The sequence below is a fragment of the Sabethes cyaneus genome, chromosome 3, assembly GCF_943734655.1.
Source record: "Sabethes cyaneus chromosome 3, idSabCyanKW18_F2, whole genome shotgun sequence".
NCBI lineage: Eukaryota > Metazoa > Arthropoda > Insecta > Diptera > Culicidae > Sabethes > Sabethes cyaneus.
In genome coordinates this window covers 136,576,766-136,602,427 of record NC_071355.1, presented here as the reverse complement: position 1 = coordinate 136,602,427, position 25,662 = coordinate 136,576,766, and the positions used below count along the sequence as shown (strand labels likewise).

The window sequence follows — 25,662 nt, the reverse complement described above, 5'->3', positions numbered from 1 at the left end:
TTGTCGCCACTCTATATATAGTCACTCTATAGGGTGAACAAATTCGACATTAGCAGAGATGCCAGAAGTGAAGACAGGTCTTCATTTTGAAGACATTTTTGTTACAAAAAAGTGAAATGTCTTCACTTGAAGACATGTGAAGACTAGAGTGACTATATACAGAGTGGCGACATGTCATCCCAAATGTATGCAATGCGGTTTTTCCAAGGTTTTTCTTTCTCTTTCCTGCATACGCGTTGGACAGGTCGTCTGCTCGATTGGAATGGCATTGACAGATAATTATCATTCCAATTTTGACATTGTCGCCACTCTGTATATAGTCACTCTAGTGAAGACATGTCTTCACCATGCAGTTTAAATGGGCGGAAGGCCGAAGGAAGACAAATGAAGACATTTTTCCTTGATTCGTGAAGACTTTTCAAAAAATCACCTGGCATCCCTGGACATTAGTGTGATTAGTGTGATTACAGCTAGCGGCTGACAGTTGCTTTCGGTTTCGATTCGAGTACAATGTACAAATTCAATCAAGGCGATCTGTCCAAATCGTCCAAATGTACTCGATTCATTGAATTGCAATAAATCTATTAAAACAATAGTTTCTCTGCTATTGCTATAGGTCATTCGTCAAGTAGCACTGAAAACCAGCTCTGTGATAACGTGTTTAACCACAGTTTTACTTGGCAGTTGCAGCGCAAAACAAATGTCAGTGCCCGATAGGCACAGTGCCGCCGGATACAATATTGACAGCTGCAGAAAGCCGCGTCCGGAAAAAAGATAGATTCGAAATATCTACTGAGTTTGGAAGATGAGAAAGACGCGGCAAGCCGCAGAATTTTCAGAACTTAAGGTATGTATTCCAAATATGTTTTTTATGTTTGAATCAATTTGTTTTGGTACTAATAACAACATAGGGAAATCAAATAATTTATATTTGCCCAGCAATATAATTGTCGAAACATTAGATCCGAACTGTTTTAAGAACAATGGTACTATTAGTATTTTTTTTTAAATGTCTGTTGTCCGCAATAAATGAAAGCTCAATCATGCGAAATTTAAAATTGTATACTGTTTTATCTTTATTTTGCAGCTAATACTGTATCGCTTTAGTAGAAAATTTTTCCTGCTTTGATAAAACGACAGTATTTTCTTGTGTAAAATGAATGTATGCATATAAATATATACATATATATACAAAAAACATGAAATAATTCACGACATATTGCTGTAATGAAAACAGGTTTATATTTTTTTAGGAATCGTAACAATTGGTACAGCTAATTTGTAAAAACAATTGAAAAGAATCGAAACAGTATTGAAGATATACTAGATTGATAATCTGTATTTAATTATAAGTGAAAATTTACAAGACTGAAAAAATATGCTTTAAAAACTGCAAAATATAACCATACAACTGTTTGTTACATGGAACATGGAACTACATTTGGACAATAAGCGCACTTATGCTACAAAAGACGTTGCAAATAAGAAACTTACTAGTTTTTTATTTTGATGTGACAATAATCAAATTCTAGTGTTTGATGTAAGGTACCCCGGGGCAAGTGGGACCTAAAAATTGCATATAGCGAATTTGTTTATTCAATCCGCATTGGAACTGGGTGAGCTTTATCTGTCACTGACAGACAGACTGTCAGTTAGGTGCAAATAAACGCAAAAAATTCATCCAGTTCCAACCCGGATTGAATAAACAAATTTGCTAATAGCTAGGGTTTATTCGGCTGTGTAATCCTGTGATTATTTTAACCTGTGATTATTTTAAAATTCTTGCAGCACAAACTCTTCAGTGGTACCACTTCGAAGGTTTAACTACAAAAAGGACTATCGATTTAATGCAATGAATCTAAGGAGAATTTTCAAAATCATGACGATAGGTCCCAATTGACTAATTTACCGGGGCAAGTGAGACCTATATTCAAATTTGATTAAAAAGCACAAAATTACAGGAAAATTGTGTATGTTGAATGTTAATAGCCTTGGAAAAGGCAACCAAAGACAATGTTTCTTCATTCTACTAGTGGTTTATCCAAACATGCCGTGACAAAGTTGGATTACTATTGAAACACGACGGGCGACTTTCCAATTAATATAAAACACAACAATTGTGAACAATTACGCAGCAATGCAAGATTGTAACGCAATATAGTCGAATATGTACCTTTTCCAATTTTTTAGAGACCTAATTTATGATAACCATTCTTTATTAGTTCGTAAATACGGGAATAATTTGACAGAGTTAATGGTGAAACTGAAGATAGAATTAACAAAAGGGCGAATGTCGCAAACGTAAACAAACCGAGTGAGAGTTGATTTTCCTATTCTGGTCTAGCAAAAAATAACTCTCACCCGTTTTGTTTACACTTGCGACATTCTCTCTTTTGTTAATTCTATCTAGAACTATCATAAGAAATGGCTACGATATAACAACTATAATGCTTTATTGTTCCATTTCCAGTTGTAGATTGGCGCAATTATATCAACTTTGCCTTCCCAGATTCAAATAACATCAGTTTTGTGTCGCCAGAGTGTGTCTAAACTGTTTGCTCTCTCATGAACTTCTTTTTAGGGTCCCCTTGGTATGGCCCTTTTCGGTATTATTTTAAAGTTTTACCGATATAAATATTATGTACCAGCTGACCCGACAAACTTCGTATTGCCACAAATTAAACTGTGTTTTACACAAATCGTAAATCTTGGATGACCTTTGTCACAATCTCAAGTTTTGCAAGTTTCTGAGGAGTTCATGGGTGTTTTAATCACGGGAATGACACTTGCTATACCAACCTGTGCAAAAAAACGTAGCCAACATAGACCGGTTCCAAGCTGACAGCTTCATAGATGGGTTCAAGCTGACAACTGAGTCGGATGTGTGAATTGTTGAATTTTGTTAGTTTTAGTTTGATTTTAGCCAGGGTTTTGGCATCTCATAGCCAATGCCAGGCAGGCAATTGATTCGAAATATGTGAAACTGTAAAAATGGTTAGTTAAATTCATTTTGTGAAATCGTTTTGCGTTTGCCGCCTTTTTCACGTGAGCAACGAAAATATGACGTCATATCAGCCCCCTGGTTTTAATATACAAATTTGCAATTTTTCCTCACAGTAAAGCAGAAAACAACTCCCCCCTTTGCTTAGCCTGATAAAATAAAGCAGATAGCATTTAAATATTCGCCATGATTATATAACATTTTGCCGAATACCATTTTGCAGAACACCACTTCTCGATTGACCATAACGCGGAATATAGAGTTTCGCGGGATGTACCATTTCACGGAAAATCTTTTCGTGGACAGTACCATTTCGCAGGAGTGATCCTCCCCTTACTAGCTGCCACTCGTTCGGACCCAACTGGAGGAAAGTAATAGAGGTCAGTAGACCTAGAAAAACAAATAAACCTAGATAGAGGTGATCTCTGCGGGGACTGCCCCACCGCAGTGGCCGGCGCTTCCGGCGGCGGGTCGCTGGCAACACTCGCATCCTGCGCCCATCTCGCCATGAATCATCTAGTGTTTTTTTTTTGTGTGGATATTATCACTACGACCAGCATTTTGATCTATTGTGATCTTATCCAGGTGTTGTTCCGCACTTCGTTGTTATTGCAGTATCGCTATAGAGTGAGCGAACTGCTTTTATTATCCGTGCTTAAAGTGTCGGTGTGTTTTGACCCCTTTTTCCCTCTACGCCTCTTACTACTTTTCAACCAATCTAGCTCTAGAGCCAGGAAGTGCGGAGACTAGTTACAATTTGTCTTGGACAAGAGGCTTCATTCGCACCTCGAGCAAGTATCATTCTTATAACCAGTCCCGGCTAAAAGCTTCATTGGTCGGTAAAGCAGAGTTCAGCACAGAGTGAGGGTGTGTATGTGTATATGTATGTGTTCCTTACTACTTATGCATTACTAATCTCGTTGCTAGAACCAGGAAGCGGAACAAGCTATAATTTGCCCTTGAACAAGAAGCTTCATTCGCACCTCAAGCAAGTACCACTCTTATAACTTGCCCTGACAAGAGCCTTTCATTGTTAGTAAATGCAGAATGCAGTAAGAAGGATGTGGAGGGGCCTGAGAATAAACCCATGCTAAAGTCACTTAACATCCAATGGCCTGGTTCTACTAAGATTCGAACCCACGACCACTCGCTTGTCAAGGCAGACTAGGTAACCTTGCGGCTACAGGGCCCCCCATCATCATCTAGTGTTACTATAGATAGTTTTTGGTGGTCTTGTTATTGACTGTTTTCTCTGGACTCTTTCATAAAGAGTCCAAAATTTCTCAAGTTCGATTAGTTTGTGAGTTACGCAAAAATTTCTATTTTAGAGAGTCCTTACCCCCCTACCACAGAAGTGAGGGGTCTCAAACCATCATAAAATAAATTCATTTGGTTTCATTTGCTTCAGGGGTCCTAATTCACCATAGAAAAAAATCTTGTCTCCTGAAACCCCCATATGTCAAATTTGGTTCCCTTCCAGGGTGTCGCATTCCTGAAAATCAGGGAAAACCTGGAAATGTCAGGAAAATTCGTTTCAACCTGGAAAAATCAGAAAAATTCATTTGAAATCACGGATTTTTTGGCATGGGAAGAAAATATATCGCAAAAATTAAGACTTCGTAAGAATAACATTTACTTCAAATATCTGGCACCTTTTCATTTTCGCGTATGCTCAAATCAAATAGAATAAGAGACGTTATTTTTACTCACGTGCAACCAAGCTGCTGTGTACAAATTTCCGAGTTTCGAATTTCAAGTATGTGCGACTGACCTGCTTTAAACCTTAACAACGGTTGAACCGATTTGATCGATGGTTTCAAAGGGAAGTGTTCACAATCTAATCGATCATTATCAATATGATTTGGATTTTTTGACATTAATTTGATATTTAGATCAAAAATTGTGGATAGAAAATTTGCTTATTTTGTACGAAAAAACAAAGGGAATTTTTTAATCGAGCAAAAAAAGATGGATTTTTATTCTAAGTTTAAACGTGAAAACCAAATCTATTCTTGCTTTTAATATAGGTATACGTTGTTAATTTCCATGCAAAAATCTACGAAAAAAAGACAAAAATGAAAGATAATTTTTTTTGGCCAATTTTCGGAAATTCCGCTGTTTGAATTTCCATTTCTATTTCATGCTAGAAGCGTTAACTCAACTCGTACACTCATTTTTCAAGTTTTTCAGGCTGTAGAGGCCACAGACAATTGATTTTATAAAAAAAAATTAACTCATATCCTACAAATTATTTTTTTGCCCCCCGATTTTTCAAACCAATTTCCAAGGAGGGGGGGGGGGTGACCAAAACTTTCAAAATGATTTGCAATGGCCTTACTACGATGTTCAACCTGATCGGGCCAGAACCCGGACTTTAATTTTTATTCTCATGTCGATCATTAGTAAAAGCCTACGCTTAATGCGTATTCGAAAGAGGCCATCTTAGCATCAAAATTCTAATTTAGTCTAAAAAAAAAGAAATCTTAAGAAATCGAACAAAAATCTGGCAGCGAAAAACTTTTTCTGCCAGACATTTTGCCGGATTTCTGGCCGCCCGTCAGCTAGCAGAAATGCAACATCCGATTCGGGCAGAAATTCCGCCTACAGTTTTTCTGCCGAATTTCTGTTCGATTTCTGCCAGAGGTTTCGAATAAAAACCGGTTTTGTACCGATTCAGCTTTCTCTACTTTTTTGGAAGGTAGCAGCAGCGGACTGTAGCAGCAAGAAGCGTGCAATAAACAGGTTAACAATTAAATTATACCTGCTTTGTCATGTTCCATATTATTCTCTTACCTTTTGCCCGAAACTGCAAAACTGATGAACCACTTTTCTCCTGCCTCAAAGTGTCACATTTAACATAAAGAGAATCGAGCGAAAAATGAAGACTGGTTCTGTTCGATTTCTGCCAGGCATCCGACTTTGACGTAAGCGGGTTACAGACAACCTGAGTTTTTCCTGCAGAAGTAGAATGTGAATGCTGTACTGCATCGAAAACGAAACGCCAGAGAAATCTATGCGGAGTAGTCACGCCAGTGCGATTTGTGGTGAGAGAACATACGGGCTCTTGAGTGGGGTATTTGTTGGGTGTGTGATTCTTATAGCGAATTCATAAATTAACCTGGCTCAGGTCGATTAGCACTCAGTTTTAATCGAAGTGCTGTCAAAGTGTTCATAAATTAACCGAGATTGCATTTCAGGCACGATTTTTTCCAAGGGTAACCAACTTCTAGGCTTTGCAGATGACTTCGATATCATAGCCAGCAACTTTGCGACGGTGGAGGCAATCTACGCCAGACTTTTCAGTCTCAGTTCAGCGGAGTCTAGGAGAATTGGGCTAAAAATAAATGCGTCGAAGACCAAATACATACATGAAAAGAAGAGACCCAAGGGAAACAAACGCGCGCCTCCCACGGACTGCAATCGTTGACGGCGACGAACTAGAAGTGGTAGAGGAGTTCGTGTATTTGGGATCGCTGGTGACCGCGGACAACAACACTAGTAAGGAGATCCAGCGGCGCATCCAAGCGGGAAATCGGGCCTACTTTGTCCTTCGTAAAACGCTACGATCAGGAAGCGTACGCCGCCGCACGAAGCTAACAATGTAAAAAACTCTTATTAGACCGGTAGTTCATTATGGACTTGAAGCCGTGACGCTGCTCACGGAGGACATACGCGCCCTTGCCATGTTCGAGCGGAAAGTGCTGCGGACGATATTTGGCGGAGTACTAACTGAAAGCGGAGAGTGGCGGAGGCGTATGAATCACGAGCTACATGCACTGCTTGGGGAGACTCCAATCGTACATCTAGCGAAAGTTAGCAGGCTACGGTGGGCCGGACACGTCGTAAGGATGCCGGACGACAGTGCGACGAAAATAGTCCTCTTCAACAACCCTACCGGCACCAGGAACAGAGGGGCCCAACGTGCACGATGGCTCGACCAGGTCGAAAGCGATTTGCAACTTCTGAGACGACTAGGGAATGGGCACGAGTGGCCCAAGAGCCAAGACCGAGTTGAATGGAGACGAGTGCTTGAAACAGCACGAGCCACCCCTGCTCTATGCTGCTGAAGAAGAAGAAGCATTTCGGTTAAACTGACAGCATTCAGTTCGAAGCGCATGTTAAAACTGTCAAGCATTACGGTTTACAAGTCGATCTGTCAAACTTCTCGTATCGTTCATAAATTTCGGGTTCTAGTTAGCACGAACCCAGGTTAATTTATGAATTCGCTATTAATTTCACCCCGTTGTTTCACGCATGCACAGCTATACACTTTGTTTGCTAATCACTTTTAGCAAGTGTTCTTTTTTTGCGCGCCGGTGCGACTGTATCGATCTCCGCAGTATAAGAAATACACTTACATATTGCTGTTGCGCCTCAGTGATATGCCAAGAATTCACAACCACCTTCTCTCAGCCTTGGTTCTAACTGCCCTACCTCGTGCTGCAAACGGAAACGAAAACAATTTTTGTTAAAAATATTCTAAAATAGAAAATAGTATAGAAACAATTTGATTGATATTGTTTGAAGAAGAAAGACGACTGATAATATTCTCTATTATGAATTACTGCAACGGTTTCATTTAGATAGCAACACTGATTGCAAAATCTTTGGCTGTTTCCCTGCAGCAGGGATACCAGACTTGCAGATTTGTCTGCAAATTCCAGATTTTTGGAACGGTCTTGCAGATCGTTACAAATTTGCAGATATTTGCAGTTTTTCTGACTTTTATTGTTTTGGTGCAGATTTTTGTTCGAAGCTCTTTAAACTTTCACAGACTTCCTAAAAAAGTGTGCAGATTTTCGCAAATTATTTTTAAACCAGAAAATTCGAGTAGCCGGAAAACTGCTCGATTTTTTCGGTTTTCGAGCAGTTGCAGACATTTTTTTAGAAAATATGGCATCTCTGCCCTGCAGTTGCTGTGCATTTAGTCGTTTCTCGTTTTACTGCAACCTGCAATATCATTTTCGGTTAACGTTAAGACAGTGAAACTGTGTTGTTTGTAAATCTGTACGTAATAGAATAAAACATATGTTATCTAAAGCCTAGTATCGACCTGAAAAGAAATGGGCAAAAAGATAGGCCAAGAAATGCTAAAGAAAAGATTTTCGTTTGCGATTTCTTTACCAGTATGCACCTGACAAGAAATATTGTTTTACTTTCAGATGGCGCAGTTTTACATGCTGTGAATTGAAACGTCACTTTCCCCTTCCCGTACGGAATAATAACCGGTGCAATTATTACCACAAGAAAAAATGACAGATAATTGCTTGCCTTGCAGTTGTCAAAATTTCTTCGGTTTTTTTCTTGAGCTGTTTTCTTTGCAGCTGGATACTAGGCTTAAGCAAAGAATAAGAGCGTGAACATAAAAAACGTGAACTGTCAATAATATATGAAGTATTCCACCACGCACACATATAAAGGTTTTTTGACATTAGCTGGGGCCCTCGCTGTTTGCAGTAGGAATAATATCAAAAACATCAAATATCAAACTCCCGGATCCTCTCCTCCACTCTTCGCTCCCCTCTCACTCCTACATAAACGATCCGCAGCTAATGTCATTCTCGTTAGTGACGAAACCGCAAACTACTTGATGATCATCCCGGCAGACATCGGCAGACAAACATGTTTTCGCCGCCAACTAGGATTGGGCGATACCGTATCGATACTCGAAGTCCGATATTTCGATATATTTAATCGATACTTACGACGTCGATATTATGCTAAATCGATAATTCCATCCCGATACTGTTTTGATTAAGCGGGAAATGCAGCTAAAAAAATATAGACTAAGGCCCCGTACAGAGTAAACGCGACACGACTTCGCTCTCATGTTGCTAAATGCACAGTCCTGCTTCGGGCGAAAAAGGGCTGCGCGTATAACTACAGCAAGAAATGTCGCGTCGCGTCGCATGTCGCTTGCACTCTGGCGGTACCCTAAAACTAGGCCAGGAAATGCTCAAAAAACAATTTTTTTAGGACTTTTTCTCGCGCTGTTTTCTTTTCAGGTAGCTACTAAGCTTAATTCTCAAATTTACTTTATTGGAAATGACCTCGGCACAGCCGTTTTTATGTTAGACGACTTGAAACGAGCCGAACTGTGCCGATTTCGGTACAAGTGCCGAACTGGAAGATTTGTTAAATTCGTTATAATCTTATCGATCTGGCAACCGTGCGAGAAGATTTTGACACCTGGCGGTGCTCCCATTTCATATGTAAAATTGAACCGAAGGTGTGCCGCTTGATATCTTTGAAGGGCCACGGCACAATGTGCTGAATGTCCGACCCCTTGGAATTGACTCTTATGCAAAACCTTGAACAATGTCACTTACATGTTTAACGCTTATTGAACAGTAAGTGCGTACGATATGCGATTTTCAGTAGTTCAAAACTGACCAGAGAGCACATAGAGTAGTATTGGGCGTTGAAGGCATTAACAAAGACTTTGCAGCTTTTTACGCGCCATAATAGCGGTGAAAGGTGCAGAGGTGGGACAGAGATCGAGCAGAGCTAGAACCGGAATGGAGCAACTCCTGGCGGAACTCTGCATGAATGGCCAAGAATCGCCAGCAACGACACATCACTGGATGGTTTCAGGGGTTTGTCCCATATACAGAGAGGGCGATCGGATAGATTGCTGTAATTACCGCAGCATAACGCTGGTCAAAGCCACCAACAGATTTTGTTACGTCGTCTATCCCCCGGTGGCTGGAGAGTTCGTAGCGTAGTACCAGGTGGGCTTTTGAAGGCCCGTGCTACTTACGGATCAAATTTTGACGTAGGACTACGTCTTACGGCAAGTTTTGAGATAGGGTGTCATTCTAAAAAATCGAAAAATGCGAGCGTCACGAAAAATGAAAGGTTTTGAGCGTTAATAGCTCAGCGGTTTTCCGATCGATTTTTAATATTCTTACACCAATCGATCGGAAAATCTTCTAAGAATTGACCCAAATGAAGAAAAGTATGGATTCTTAATGTTGAACTATTGAAAAATTGAAAATAATGGACCTATGTTTTACCAGAATTCTTGCTTCGTGATTGGTTGGAAGATTCTTTGCAATGATCTAAACCTATACCAATTTGATATCTGTGCTTGGGAAGTAAGCCAAAACAAGTGCCAAAGTTTCCTCATTTCAACAAGATTTCTGAACACCGCGGTTCTACCTAGACCATTTTGATGTCCTTGCTTGGGAAGTACGCCAGAGAGAGTAACAAAGCCCCCTCGTGCCAACAGATTTCATACGAACGCGATTAAACCTATTCCAATTTGATGTCTGTGTTAGGGAAGTGTGCCAGAAAAAATGACACATGTTCGTTGTCCCAACAGATCGCAAATTCTTTACTGCGAGACCGTTAAACCTCGGCGAATTTGATATCTGTGTTGGAAAAATGTGCTGCAGATGTAGTGGTCGGTTATAATACGACTCTCTATGAATACGCATGCTTGCCGTTTCATTAGAAGTGTAGTGAAAAGATGTGCTGTTGATAAAATAGGATTGAATTGGTAAAATCCCTTCAACGTGGGGAACCATGGGTAATAAAAACAATCTTCAATTTCTGTAAGGTAGCTGGAAAGCAATAGTTTGTGTTCTTGATTTTGTTAAATTGTTTTCAAATGCACAATCTTTTGAGAATTGAACGTATGCAATGTTACTACTTTGATAAATGTTACATACAAGGCATGTAGCATGTATACAAGAATAATCGAATGATTACAAACATGAATACATTCTACTATCACTACAAAGAGACTTACGTAGTCCTGCGTCACCTATATATGCGGTCGTGTCTTGTACACAACCCCTCTGATTTTTTTACTCTTCGGCATGTCATCTAGATGTGTCGGGAGTACAACCCATCATATTTTTGTGGATTCCGAGGCAGCATACGATTCAGTCGGGCGTGAACAGCTGTGGTGCGGTTTTTCGTGCAAAGCGACGTGTCCGAAATAGAGATCTACTGGAGCGAGTGATGTGTTGCGTGCGTGTTTTGGGGGCACTCTTTGCTCAACATGTTTTTTATTGATTAATTTTTATAATACCCACGCCGGCAGTAGATGTTGGGTACTGTCAAGCATATTGAGTAGGGATCAGGCTTGCTGATTATCGCGAAAGCGCTTTACTCTCTTTGTTAGTTATTCTCCAGAGAGTTGCACGGCCAGTGAAAAAAAGCTTCTCAGATCAGCTTCGATCAGCTTTGCGGTTGAAGCTATTCGGCATATTTCGCTTTTCCATGTTCTTCGTTCTTCTCTGAATTATCGCCTGTATGGCAGGCAACAAGTATTGCTCACTAATGAGTTACGAGTTAATGCGATTCATAAAGCAGTCTTCAGCTAAAGAAGCGTTCAATAGTGAGCGATATCATCTACATTCTTCATGAAGAATATTTTTTGGTTCTTCCTCGCGAATGAATGAATGATTTTAGGGAACAAGGGAAACTATTCATGTTGAATGGCAAAATTCGTTGTGATGGTAAACTTTACTCTCTTTGTTAGTTATTCTCCAGAGAGTTGCACGGCCAGTGAAAAAAAGCTTCTCAGATCAGCTTCGATCAGCTTTGCGGTTGAAGCTATTCGGCATATTTCGCTTTTCCATGTTCTTCGTTCTTCTCTGAATTATCGCCTGTATGGCAGGCAACAAGTATTGCTCACTAATGAGTTACGAGTTAATGCGATTCATAAAGCAGTCTTCAGCTAAAGAAGCGTTCAATAGTGAGCGATATCATCTACATTCTTCATGAAGAATATTTTTTGGTTCTTCCTCGCGAATGAATGAATGATTTTAGGGAACAAGGGAAACTATTCATGTTGAATGGCAAAATTCGTTGTGATGGTAAACAGAATCAGAAGATTTGTTGCATTGCGGCTAGATAAACCTAAAACTTTTCCTCTTAATTCTATTATTTGGTCGGCGTTAAGTCAAACGCGTTCAAAGTTTGTTGCTCTGTATGGTTTATACAGTCAACCAAAAAAGTATTCGGACAGCAGTGCATAAATCTTTTAGTAATTTTGCACAGTATTTTTGCAAAGAATGGTAACACGTATTTTTTAAAACAATGTTTAACTAAAGCATATTTAGATGCACAACAAAAATTCGGGGAAAAGCTTTCCGTTTTGCAGATAGAGTACATATATTAATTTGAATTGCCTAAAAATGCAGCCAAAAAAGTATTCGGACAGTTGACTATTAGTTGAAGCAAATGTCCTTTCTCGCTCAACTACTACCTTGTAGGACCATTTACGTTCTTGATGACCTGTTTTAATCTGTTTGGGATAAAATTAACAATTTTTCAAATATCCCTCTGTGAATTGCTGACCAGTTTTTGCAAGAGCTCGGTTTAAGTCATTTTTGGAAAGAAATGGAATGATTTCTCATTATAGAAATAAAATTATCTAAAAAGATGTTCAAAAGGGTTCAAATCTAGACTGAATACTGATGTTTCGATAGCGCTAGGACAATTGTATGGTGCCTACCGCTTACAATTATCGACAGTATGTTTAAATTCAACATCCCGGTACAATATGTATGTACCACACAATTACAATTTTGCTTTAATTTCACCTAAAATTGTTCAGATAATTGAGTTTACACTTAGTTCTTTCCAAAAATATATACCTTTGCTGCCTCGGAGCTTTCCATGCATCCAGACAAGGTATGACACTAACCGCATTGCTTGTTTATTTGCTGACGAGTGATTTTTCTCTTGTAACCCTTCTCTTTTAGTTATTCTTGCATAAGGGTTGTTGGTATCATACCTTGTTGATTTGTTGATTTTTTAATATATTTATGAACAAAAATCAGTTGGGGGGTTAAAAGTAAATTTTTTTGCAATCATTTTCAAGTGATTTTCAACGACAGAATACAGTGGACCCCCGTTCATTTGAACGATTCCTCATGCAAACTAACGGGGTTGGTTTTTAATTTGAACAACTGGCAACCCTAAATATGCTGGAACTTGTGTGAACTGGGCGCCCTACTCTTTGTTATTGCTTTGGTGGTTTGATTCAGTTGAAAGTTGGAAGCAGCGAATATTTCATTCTCCGATCGGATTTCTATCATAATCGTTGGAAAACGCAATGTGAAACAGATTAAACACGCTAGATCAGTATAAACAAATCGCGTTTAAGCGCATTGTCTGCATAAGCAAATGATGTCATGTTGAGAATGACATTTGAACTATTTTTAATTTGCACGTCGTGCAAACCAACGAGGTGCAAATTAAAAAGTATTCAGATTAAAAACGGTCAAACGAACGGGGGTCCACGGTACATATTAAATTTAAATTACTGCATGGCATCACGAAGTAATAAGAGTTAATATTTAAAAATATGACAATCGAATTGTGACAGTGAGACAAAATTACACCTTCACATTTGTGGTTGTAACAAATTAAGTATATAAACAATACGACTGAAACTTTTTTTCAGACCACTAGAAGGATATACCGTCATCCGGGGATACTTGCAACACTTTGGCGCATCGCGCTTTTGACGCATTTGTTTGTTAACATAACCATTTGTACCCAATGCCATTTTAAAGAAGGGATGTTTACCTATTGTTTAGTTAAGTTTAATCCATTACATCATTGTTTTGCTTGTTTTTATACGATTGGAAAGTAATTTCACTTTCAGAGTAGGAAAAATGGATGTGCAAAGTAGCGTCAGTTCATTGACATGAAATTATTTTTTATTATTTGGTTCCTGTACACAATAAGTGCATCATATAAGCTAACAAATAGCAACTTTGAGCTTAGTTTATATTTTGAACTTGGAGAAGAAACGATGAATTCGTGTTGTTACTTCCAATATGGCGCGGCTTGCAGCACTTGTAAAAATGAAAATTATCGTAATAGACAGTATATACAAAGTAAGTTTGCATCTGTACGATGTTATTTTGTCTACCACCATCTCCAGAAAAATTAAAATTGTGAAAAATTCCACGTGCCTGGAAACGGCAATTTGGAGTTCGCCGACATGCTGCATTTTAATAGAATATCTTTAAAAAAGCGATAGACGAAATTGGGAAACAAAAAACGCCTCCAGTATCTCTTGTTTTACTACAAATACAATCAAAATATCTCAAAAGTGTCATTCGCGGTTTGAAATCAGATATAAAATCATAAGAAATGCAAAATCAGAAAAGTGTTGCAAGTAACCCCGTTTACTGGGTAACTTGCAACACCCCTATTTTCGGTTCATTCTGCAGATTCATTTAGTTTATATTTTTTCTCATAGTCATAAATCAAAAGTATTCACCACTATACAAGTTTTGGCTACTTACATTTGGACCTAAACGCTATACTTCGAAAGTTATACTAAGTCAAAGTTCAAAAGTGTTGCAAGTATCCCCGGATGACGGTACCTTCAAAATGGATTGAAGAGCTCGTTGGTCATCTTTCATAAAAAAAAATTGGTAAAAATGTGCCTCACTGTAGACGTCTTTCCCCTATAATTTAAAATGTTAGCTATCAATGGTTTTATTTAAATAAAAATAATTCAAGAATGTGCTAGGTGCAACAGTGATACAGTGGTAACCCGATTTTGTCACTCTCCGATTTTGTCACGTTTTCGACCCGTTTGTGTGATTTTGTTGTAATTTGTTTTTTCTTGTTCATTGACTTCAATTAATGCTTGTGGGATATAAATTTATCAAACACAAGGTATTTGTCACAAGGCACAAGGCTTTCGTTGTATGACAAGCTCTATAAAGAAAAGAAATGAATTTTCCGATTCAATTTATATTGTACCAATAGTTACGTTAATGTTCCCCTAATTAAGTTTGGTGTTCCTTGAATTGTACTATTCCGTATACATTGCTAGGTTGCTAGGTGAAAAAATATTTTAGCGCAACTATAGAAATGAGTGTCTATAGTTGTGCGCTCCAACTGCGCCTATAGTTGTGTTAAATTTTAGAAAATCGGCATTTTAAGAAATATTGCTTTAATTTTAAATAGTGTAGTCTAATTACTACCAATACTCCTAAGAACTTGGTTTATATAATGAACGTAATTGTTTTATTTAAAATGCTACGGTGACGAAAATATGCATTAATAATTAATAGTAGCGCAACTATTGGTACTACCACATCTATTGGATCAACTACACTATAACAGCTAGAAGGTTACTTTCTTTGATAAAGTTCTTTATAATAATCTTCTCAAAAATTTTGTAGAATATTGTTTTGCTCTAACTCTTACTGCTTGAAAAATAAATTTTCTATCTCTCTTTTAGGGGGGTTAATCAAAAAATCGTTCATGCCATAAGAAAGAGCTTTTTACGCTGTGAAATTTCTCTGAATATATTATCAATTTCCCACCCTTTCGTACGCGATGAATTGTAACCGTCGCGGGCGAAACCATCGCCGGAATCGTCGCGGGGGCAAATATCGTTTAATTTGTCCAGTAGATCAATAGCTTACGTGCTAGACAAGCATAATATATACTTATAACTTACATACAGCCAAGCATTTTCTTTCTGCGACGATTTCAAGCTATCAAAAAAGTGAGCAGCGCGTTTTGTTACCAAAGAAACGGACAATAGTTAACCAGTATAATCAACCATTTCTGCGCAATTAAAAAACGCATGTTTTCATACCTTTGGGACCTGTGCTGTGAAAAGGCGACAAATGTCCACAGAGGCGTAGAAGGAAGTGCGAAATGTCCTAAAAGTGATCAGCATGAAATATATGTAGTTCGTTCTAAGTTGTCTGCAAAAAAATAAAAATTGAAAAAATACCCGATTTTGTCACTGTCCCGTTTTTGTCACCCCTAAATTCATCATGGGGGTGACAAAACCGGGCCATTACTGTATTTCTCTTCCTGGGGTGCGTAAATATTCCTTAGCGTCACCCAGTTAATTTATTTTATCAACACCTTTATTAATTTCAAATATATTCGTATGGTTAGGAAAATATATCAAATAGATGATAATTTATTCAGTCCTCAATGAAAAATGTATGCAAAATACAGGTAACTACGGAAACAATATGAAATTGAATGAGATAAATAATTGTTTGTCCAGTGCAAGTCTTTGTTGTTTGCAAGAACGCAATTTTTTTTTTTTTGAAATTTGTACATATTTAAATTTGTTTCTCCTATACAAATTTTCTTGCTATTTTAGTTCTACGAGTAACTATTTGTATAAACCAGCTACAGATTGAATCGATTTTGGTACGTTTCACGGATTATTTTTGACACGGCCGTATTCGAAAATCAGTTTTATTCTTTTTTAAAAACAAAACTGACATCTCAGAATATTTCTTCGAGGCCGACCAGGCAATTCTGAAGGCTTAGCGGACAATTCCCGGTTCGGTTTGGCGAATTCTGCGCGAAATTTCGTAATAACATTAGAAACAAAATATATCAATGTTGTACGTACATACAAGCACACGTACATACATCACAAATACACACATACTCATACACGTACATGCAAGCACACATATATGCAAGCACACATACATGCATCAATACATAAAAGCGACTCTTGATAGATGTTTTGGTTATCCACGTTTTGACGGTTTTATATACGTTCCTTACGTATTCAAGCTTAAATATAGTTTATTTTCGTTTGATAGGTCTAAACAGAACAGTTTTCAAATAACGTATACTGATATAAAATTCAATTGTGATCTTTCATTTGTCACCAAGATCATCCAAATCTATCAACCGACTCTGACAAAAGTGAGTGCAAAACTTTCATAAGTACACACATACGTACCCACGTACATACGTACACTCACACATACATACATACACACTATCTAATAAGGTTTCCAAAAATAAAATACGGAAACAGTTTGCTTTTACATTTTATCTGTTATCTGCAGCCAACTGAAGTAAACTATTAATCATCGCCTCGGTGATAAATTGTTGTTCGCTTCTTCATGAAGATCGATGCATTCGAAGAAGAGTGAAGAATATCATGTACGCTTCGCACCGCAAACGGACCGAAGGCGAAGAATAGAAAGCGCAAAGATAAAACACCAATGTTCGGCCTATGTATTACTCTCACGCAAGTCGCATCGCTGCAAGCATTCTAGTTTTATTATTATCTTCATTCTGGAGCAGTGACGCGTTATTGAATCTTCGAATGCGTTCGTGCTTGAAGACTAAATATAGGCGTTATGATGCGATTATCAGTAAGCCTGGTAGGGATAGGGTTACCAGTCCCTTGGCTATTTCATTTTCGCACACACGAGATGTTGACGCATGACCAATCCAACGCCTATGCTGGAAAGAGAAAGAAAATATGCATTGCATACTTTTGGTATGACATGTCGCCACTCTGTATTGGCCTTGCCAGCGTTGCTGATATTGTTCAGGGTTTTGCGTGAGAAAAAAAGAAAGGGAAGTATTTTTGCTTTTGTCAACACTCACGCGTTGACAGTTCGGCACGAGATTTCCTGTAAGTGCGAGCAGCCTACGAAATCTCTTTCAACGCTGGCAAGGTCAATACAGTCACTCTAGCAGCAGCTTACGTTCGTCAACGCGAATAGTTCACCACTGCGTTTCACATTTCACTCAAGAACTGCCAGCAGCAGAGATGCCATATTTTCTAAAAAAAATGTGCAACTGCTCGAAAACCGAAAAAATCGAGCACTTTTCCGGCTACTCGAATTTTCTGGTTTAAAAATAATCTGCGAAAATCTGCACACTTTTTTAGGAAGTCTGTGAAAGTTTAAAGAGCTTCGAACAAAAATCTGCGCCAAAACAATAAAAGTCAGAAAAACTGCAAATATCTGCAAATTTCTAATGATCTGCAAGACCGTTCCAAAAATCTGGAATTTGCAGACAAATCTGCAAGTCTGGTATCCCTGGCCAGCAGTCTCATTTGGGCCCGCTGTCAAATTTTGAGGCCGGGGCCAAGGGGTTTCCAACAGCAATGATTACTACGCACCTTTGAAAAATGTTACTTTTGATTACTTTACTGATTACCTCTGATTACCAGTAATCAATCTCTTGTGATTACTATAAATTAATCATGATTACCAATGACCACTTTCCACGTCAACCGACAGCAACACACATATCGCGGGCCGTTTTAAATACGGCCCAAAACAACCACCTGTCATTGCTGATTTTTGCTTTGTTTTGATCGTGGCGTTGCGTTCAAACTGCCATTTGGAACTGGTAGAGGTATCAAGCATCAAATCGGAAGGAGCTGCAGGAGCGAAATTTAAAAATGTTAGCGATGTGTTGTGTTACGCTGCGAACGACATGTTAGCTCCAAAAACATGGCTCTCTGCCAGCCCCCTGGCTGTCACTCATTGCTCTTGCAGCTCGATATTGAGCTTGCGATATAGACCAAATCAAGATGACGTCATCTGGCAGATACTGGCGCCCTTGTTTACAAACAGACCGCAGAATCCAAAAAAGTTTCAACTGTTTAAACAGCAAGTTTGTTGTATAGAATTAACAAAAGGGCGAATGTCGCAAACGTAAATAAAACGAGTGAGAGTTATTTTTTGCTGGACCAGTATAGGAAAATCAACCCTCACTCGGTTTGTTTACGCTTGCGACATTCGCCCTTTTGTTAATTCTATCTTCAGATATTTTAATTTTGACACTATCATCACTCTACATATAGGCACTCCAATAATAGGATACTGAGCAAACCGGCTTCTGTCTGGCATCCCTTCATACTGTTCATAATGAAATGAAAAAAGTGAGCAACAATAATGAAGTATTGCTGATCTGCATCATACGATTATTAATCTATTTTATTCAAAATTTATTTATCCAAGGCAAGTTTTAAAAAGAAATTTTGGTTGTGAAGTTTGTGAAGTAAAAAATACGAGATTTTATGAGCGCTTACTGTGAATCTACACCATAGATTCTGAAAGCTATTCCGGGTAAATATCAAAATGAATGCTTTTTGTTTGTGAATAATTGACATTTTTGTTTTGTTAATACTAAAGACAAAATAAAAAGAAATGTTTTAATTTTTAGATAAGTAACATTCATAATAGAATATATTTGAGGAAAACACACGACTAATATATAGATTATAATCTAAACTGAGAATTTTAACCAAGCTTATTGTTTGCAAATATGTATGTATCTACCTCCAATTCGGTTTGTTTGATTTTTAAGAAATGATTACAATTTTTCCTCAACAAATTAAACTTGTGCATTGTGTAATTAGCACCATATACAAATTACAAAATTAATAAACAACAAAATACCTCTGGAAAAATCAAATGATACACCCTTATTAGGATTCAAATCTTAGCGTTCATTGAAACTTTCGATCGGGTTGCTTGCTTATTTGTTTTTGACAGGCGGAATGAAGGCTGTTTTCTCGATCCAAAAATCCAATCCGGCGAAAACAAAAAAGGCAATATTTTGCAAGTTTACGGCTTAGGTTTCTACAGGTATACATTGTACAATATGTCATTCAAACCTGGGAAAACGTATGTTCTGTTCTGGCGGGAAGGAAAGGATTCTTAAGCAGCTCTATCCAAACATACAAAATTTCAAAGGGCAGGCTGCCAATAATTAAAAGCACAGTTAATCCACAACGTAAGCTCGTCTGTACAGGATAAATATACATACCTACATAATAACATACAAATAAATATGACTGAAGTTTTTGGAGCGTCTTAGTAGAATACGAAACCTAAAATTGAAAAAGAAGAAAACTTATCCAATTTATTTTTTTTTAATTTTAAATATGCTTTCATGCTAAATTATTCAGCAACATTTCAACTTGAGTTATGTTTACAAAAATATAGTTAGGTAGATGCAACTTATTTATAGAGGTTTTCGCCCTTCCATCTGTAGGTAGATCGTCGAATCCTTCAACAACCGTTTAAGAGTATCAGTAGAGACAATCTCTCTAAGTATAAAGTATCAGCATCTGTGGCTCGAGTAGCACGTTCCTCAAAATCGTGTGGAAGATTTCTGTCTTGCCATGATGACGGGAAGGAAAAAGGAGTAGGAAGTGGAGGTGTTAATTAGAGATGGTCGGGTATGAAAATTTGAATACCCGAACCCGACCCGTACCCGATTAAGAAAAAAAAATGAAAAACCCGTACCCTACCCGAACCCGCAAGTTTATTATTTTTGATACCCGAACCCGACCGAAACCCGTCGGGTACGGGTACAGGCCCGGATACCCGACCATCTTTAGTGTTATATGTGGTCAATAGAGATACCCGTCCCGACCCGTACCCGGTTTCAAAAACAAAAATTAAGAACCAGTACCCGACCCGAACCCGCAAATTATTTTTTTTTCAATACCCGAACCCGGCGGGTACGGGTACGGGTACGGGTTTCGGGCAAATTTTCCGCTACCCGACCATCTCTAGTGTTAACGACCGAGACTTGAAGATCACTTGCGGACAATCGCGACTACTGACGGTAGATCGCGATCCGCCGAAACGACAATAATGTTGACTAGAAAGGCAAGCGGGATTTCTTTTTGGCACAAGGCACACCATGTTTTATTAAACACTTCGACCAACCTAGTTACTAGCCGATGACCGTGTTACTTGAATTCTATCTTGATACTGCTGTCAGTTAACTGACTGAATATGCTATATAAACTTTTCGATATAAGGAGCAAATATGTCGAGAGCATTACCTATTGTTTTAATCAATATGGATTATTATATAGGAATTCAATACAACTATCTACTGGGATTAACTAATTTTGATTAAATTGCATACAAGTGGCACACAACTATTTGAGTAGATTTAAGCAGATTTAAGGTTTAGATTTAACTATTTAGATATTACGCCCTAGTCTAAGTTAAGTATTTAACAGGAGGCATAGTACTTTTTCAATTCTAAAAAATCGATTTTTTATTGAATATTGTCATGGCACCGCATTTTATGTTTTTTTGAATGATCGTCTTCAAGGAGCCGTGGGGAAGGGGAGAGAAGTTTCCCAAATGATAACAAAATTGATGATATTAGTCTTAAGTGAAATGTTTAGATAATCTTCCTTGTAGATGACCATGCGAAAAAAGTAAATGTCGTTACCATGAATTGGAAATCCGAAAATATCAACTTTCGCACGGAAATGCCTTAAATTAACGTAATACCTATATCAGACTAAGTATTTGAATGGATATTACTATCAGATTATAATTATAGAAGGTATGAGTAAATCTATACCTATAAAAATGTATTTTTTTCTGTCTGTCTGTCCGTATGTTCATTATAGTATCGAAAACTACTGAACCCGATCGGCGTGAAAATTTGCATATAGGGGTTTTTGGGGCCAGGGAAGGTTCTTATGACGGTTAGAGACCCATCCCTCCACTAAGAGGGGGGGCTCCCATACAAATCTATACCTATAAAAATGGATTTCTGCCATACAAATGAAACACAAATTCCTGCATAACTAGAGAACTAATCGAGCAAATGGAATCGAATTCGGCATCTGAGTATTTTGGAGGCAGAATTTTTCCCTATAGTGAATTGAGATCCTTAACCTCTTTAGAAAGGGAATTATAACCTCTCCCCCTTTTAAGAGGGGGGGGGGGCATCCATACAAATGAAATATAAATTTCCTCATAACTCGAGAACTAATCAATTAAATGGAAGCAAATTTGGCATGTAGGGGTTTTTGGAGACAGGAATTTTTTCTAATATGATGAATTAGGACCCCTCTCCTTTTTAGGAGGGGGTTCCCATACAAATGAAATACAAATTTCCTCTTAACTCGAGAACTAATTCAGTAAATGGAACCAAATTTTGCGGGTGAAGGTTTTTGGAGTCAAAATTTTTTTCCTATGGTGAATGTGGACCCCTCCCCACTTTAGGAGGGGGTTCCTATACAAATGAAATACAACTTTCCTCATAACTCGAGAACTAATCAATCAAATAGAACCAAATTTGGCATGTGGGGGTTTTTTAAGGCAAGAATCTTTTTTATGATGAATTAGAACCCCTTCCCTTTTTAGGAGGAAGGGCTCCCATACAAATGAAATACAAATTTCCTCATAATTCGAGAACTAATCAAGCAAATGGAACCAAATTTGGCATGTCGGGGATTTTAGAGGCATGGATTTATTTTATGATGGTTTGGGACCCCTCACCCCTGTGGTAGTGGGGGCGGACTCTCATACAAATGAAACAGAAATTTTTGCGTATCGTCATCCGGGGCGAGATTGTGACAAAAAAGCATGTTTTTGTTCTTTAGCTCAGTATACACACAACTAAGTTTATTCAAAAGCTGTCAATATATACAAAATTGTTCAATTAACAATTACCGTAGAGATGGTTTAGTTACAATGAAACCTAATTTTACTGGAAGTGCATGAACATTGGCGCAATCTCACCCCTTCTGGGGGATGACATTGTTCCAAAAACATAAAGTTAAGGTAAATACCAAGACAATGAACATTAGCGTGTTTATAAACATTACACATAAATATCAGTATAAAGTAGTTCATATGGGGCCGTCCATGAACTAAGCGGACTATTAGGGCTGCGGGTCGGTCCAAAACAACGCATCATACAAAAAGTATGTACGAAAATAGCCCGGGGAAGTCTGAAATAACCAAAAATGAGTTCGTAGTTAATGGACAGCCTTTATATAGCCAGTAGCGTTTCTAGGGTTAACAAGGGGGAGATATAGGGCAGGCGTGTGTGTATCCAAAGGGGGTATACCTATTTGATCATTTAACAAAAGTAACCATTACTGCGTTCGAGAACCCGTGCCCACAGGACATATGGACCACCCCCTCCCCCCCTGCCTAAAACTGGCAGTTCATACACGGCATAATATATTTGTCTTATATTAGTGTTCATTCAAAGCATCTAAATTTTCCGAGAAAAAGTAAAAATTAGTTTAAATTATTTAGCAGACCGACGATGCTGTTTGCTCCAGAATGGATGATGCAATCTAATCTGTCAAAATATTGTGCTCAATAGTAAAGAATGTGAGTGTACTGGTGTATACTGACGTATTTTTGTTGTGTATGTGAAATCCACAAATTGGATCGATCTTATGGTTTGGCACAATCTCACCCCCGTGAACTTCGAAAAGTACAAAGTTTGGAAAAATATTTTCGTAATCAAAACTTATCCAACGCATAATAACCTCTCAATACATTGTAAATGATTACTTTATATACCTTCAAAATAGCAAGTTGATGCGATTTCTTGTTTGAGTTGGTTTATACGGGATATTTTTTAGAAGCGTTATTTCCGAGTATTTTTGATCGCGAACTTTGAAATACTGTTTACGCTAAATAGTTTGCTAATATTCAGTGGCGACTCGTGGTGGTTTAGCTTACCTGTTCAACCAGCGAAAAATACAAATTAATATGCAGCTTTTTTTATTATCGAAATTCTATATTTTATTCATAAAACAAACATTAGGTGTATGCACGTAGCGCTTGCTATGTTGCGTAAACGGTGTATTTCGTGTATATGCTGCCGCAATTCGCATAGCAGTTCCGGTTTCTATGGAAGCGGCAGAGTAGCGGCAGTATAAATACGCAATACTCCGTATACGCAACATAACAAGCGCTACGGGAATACCCCTATTATTTAAATAACAACGGAATACGGCGGTTTACTTTACCAGCAAACCCGTCTCTGAATTTTAACTACGAACCTAAGACTTTCCGTTCAATTTACCTATTGAACCAAATTCAAGAATAACCACCACACGCACCACAAGCAATATGCGTAAGTTGTTCAATGCTGAAGATGAACGAGTTAATGAGAAAATTTTGCGAATAATGCATGCCATCCCCTTCGTACCAATACATTGTCCTGGTGCTAATCTCTAAAAGCAACGTTCAAGCGTCATATTGAACGTTTTGCTCATTAGCTTCGTAACTCGATAAAATGGAATCAAAGCGCAGGCCATAGGAAAATGGGGTAGTAAGTTGTTCAATGCTGAAGATGAACGAGTAATGAGACAATTATGCGCCCGCGCCTTCGAGTAAAAGCTGTTTCACATTCTCTTTTTATCTCCTTCGTACCCAGAATCAACACCAGGAATAATGTGTTGGTATATGCTTGTGCATTGAGATCAAAGCAACGTTCAAACGTCGTGTTGAACGGTTTGCTCAGCAGCTTCGTAAACTAAACTAATAATTTACCGAATTATTCGTATTGCATGTGCGTCGGTTCAAACGAAATCATGAACTAGTGATGAAAAAAAATTTTGTCGGGTTGAATTTTGTTGCCTGTCCTATGAACAGGTTGAACATGCGGACGAGTCGCCACTGCTAATATTATCTGTGTTCCATTCTAAGTTATGAATAAATATGTTATGTTCATCATCATTTTGAATTTAGGTCACCAATTTTCATAGATATAATAAATTTTCACAAATAAACATTTTTGGTTTTTAGCACAATCTCACCCCCGTGACACAATGTCACCCTGGATGGCGGTAAATTAAAAAACTAATCGAAATCAAGAAATTTTAGACTTTTCCATAAAACATTAGTCAATAACAAGACCACCAGAAACTACCTATAGTAACACTAGATGATTCAGGGCGAGACGGCCGCAGGCAACGAGTGTTGTCGTCGACCTGCCGTCGGAAGCGCCAGCCACTGCGGAGGGGTAGCCCCCAGGATTTATGTACAGCATAGTTTCATTTTTGGCAATACGAAGTCTGTCGAGTCAGCTAGTATTAATATATGTATAAAATTTAACTATTAGAGATTTATAGGGATTTAAAGAGAAATACCTCTAACCCGATAAAAGGCGGCCGTCGGCATCAGAGGGTTAAGTTATCTTGTTTGCCGATCCGTTTTTTTAAAATGCATATGTTGCTATATCGAAAAAGGAATGGATATAACATCTTATACAGTGGAAGCACCAAATTTGACGCGGTTAAGAAATCTTCAATTTTCAACATTAATTACAAAATGACGGTTTGGCCAATAAAGTCAAGGTTTTACGCAGTAATAGTTAGACTAGCAAAGAATATGTAAAAAATACCCAAATAGTAATTATGCATTAAATTCTTTATATTTTGTCAAGTTTTTGTGAGACGCTCGGGATTCCTAAATTGACGCATGAATTTTGCAACGTGCTTCATTTGACGCGAAATGTTCCTTATTTGACGCGCTTGAAAAATTAGTATAATTTAACAAAAACGACGATGTATTCTGTATTTTAGATAACTGCGCATTATTTTAAATAGTTACACAAGGTTTTCGTTATTTGTGTGGATATATTTCACCCCAGTTTTTGCGAAAACGTCGGGAGAATTGGGACAGCCGATATGTTTATATTGCAACCACAACCAGGCTGTTCAAAAATCTGCCATAGTTTGTGTTTAACAATGAAAATTCTGGAAATGACTTCTAAAACAGTTGTACAATGTTCTGAACGACAGCTAGGAAAGTGTCAAGATTCAGGGTGTCGCAGGAAAAACTAAATTAGCCGCTTACCGGAAACTGCAGTAACTGAAGGATTGGATCGGCCAAACAAGCGAAAAAAGTATCCTAATTTAACCTAAACGCCTATATTTTTGATTGCCCTACCCGTTTGGGGAGCTTGATTTTACTCATAAGCAAAACAAGTCATTTACAGTTTATAGGACCTCCTCTCTAACGCTAAAACCATATGTTTGCCCTGAGAAAGTGTTTTCTGCAGCTTCTTTCGACGAACTGTGGCCTCTGTAACACCGAATGAGACGGTAAACTGTTGAACCAATACCTTTCTTGGTGACTTACAAGATT

The 25,662-nt window shown here is 38.1% G+C and overlaps 1 protein-coding gene across 2 annotated transcripts in view; it reads left to right on the top strand.

The window, feature by feature from the left end:
• Window positions 1–510: 510 nt before the first annotated feature.
• LOC128744239 (E3 SUMO-protein ligase PIAS2) overlaps window positions 511–25,662 on the top strand; it is a 64,281-nt gene continuing 39,129 nt past the window's right edge. For both annotated transcript variants that reach the window (XR_008412373.1, XM_053841090.1), the window contains exon 1: window positions 511–847. Coding sequence is in view for 1 of the 2 variants with exons in the window: in XM_053841090.1 (XP_053697065.1) it covers window positions 806–847 (42 nt within the window). In the remaining variant the exon portion in view is untranslated. The remainder of the gene's footprint in view (window positions 848–25,662) is intronic.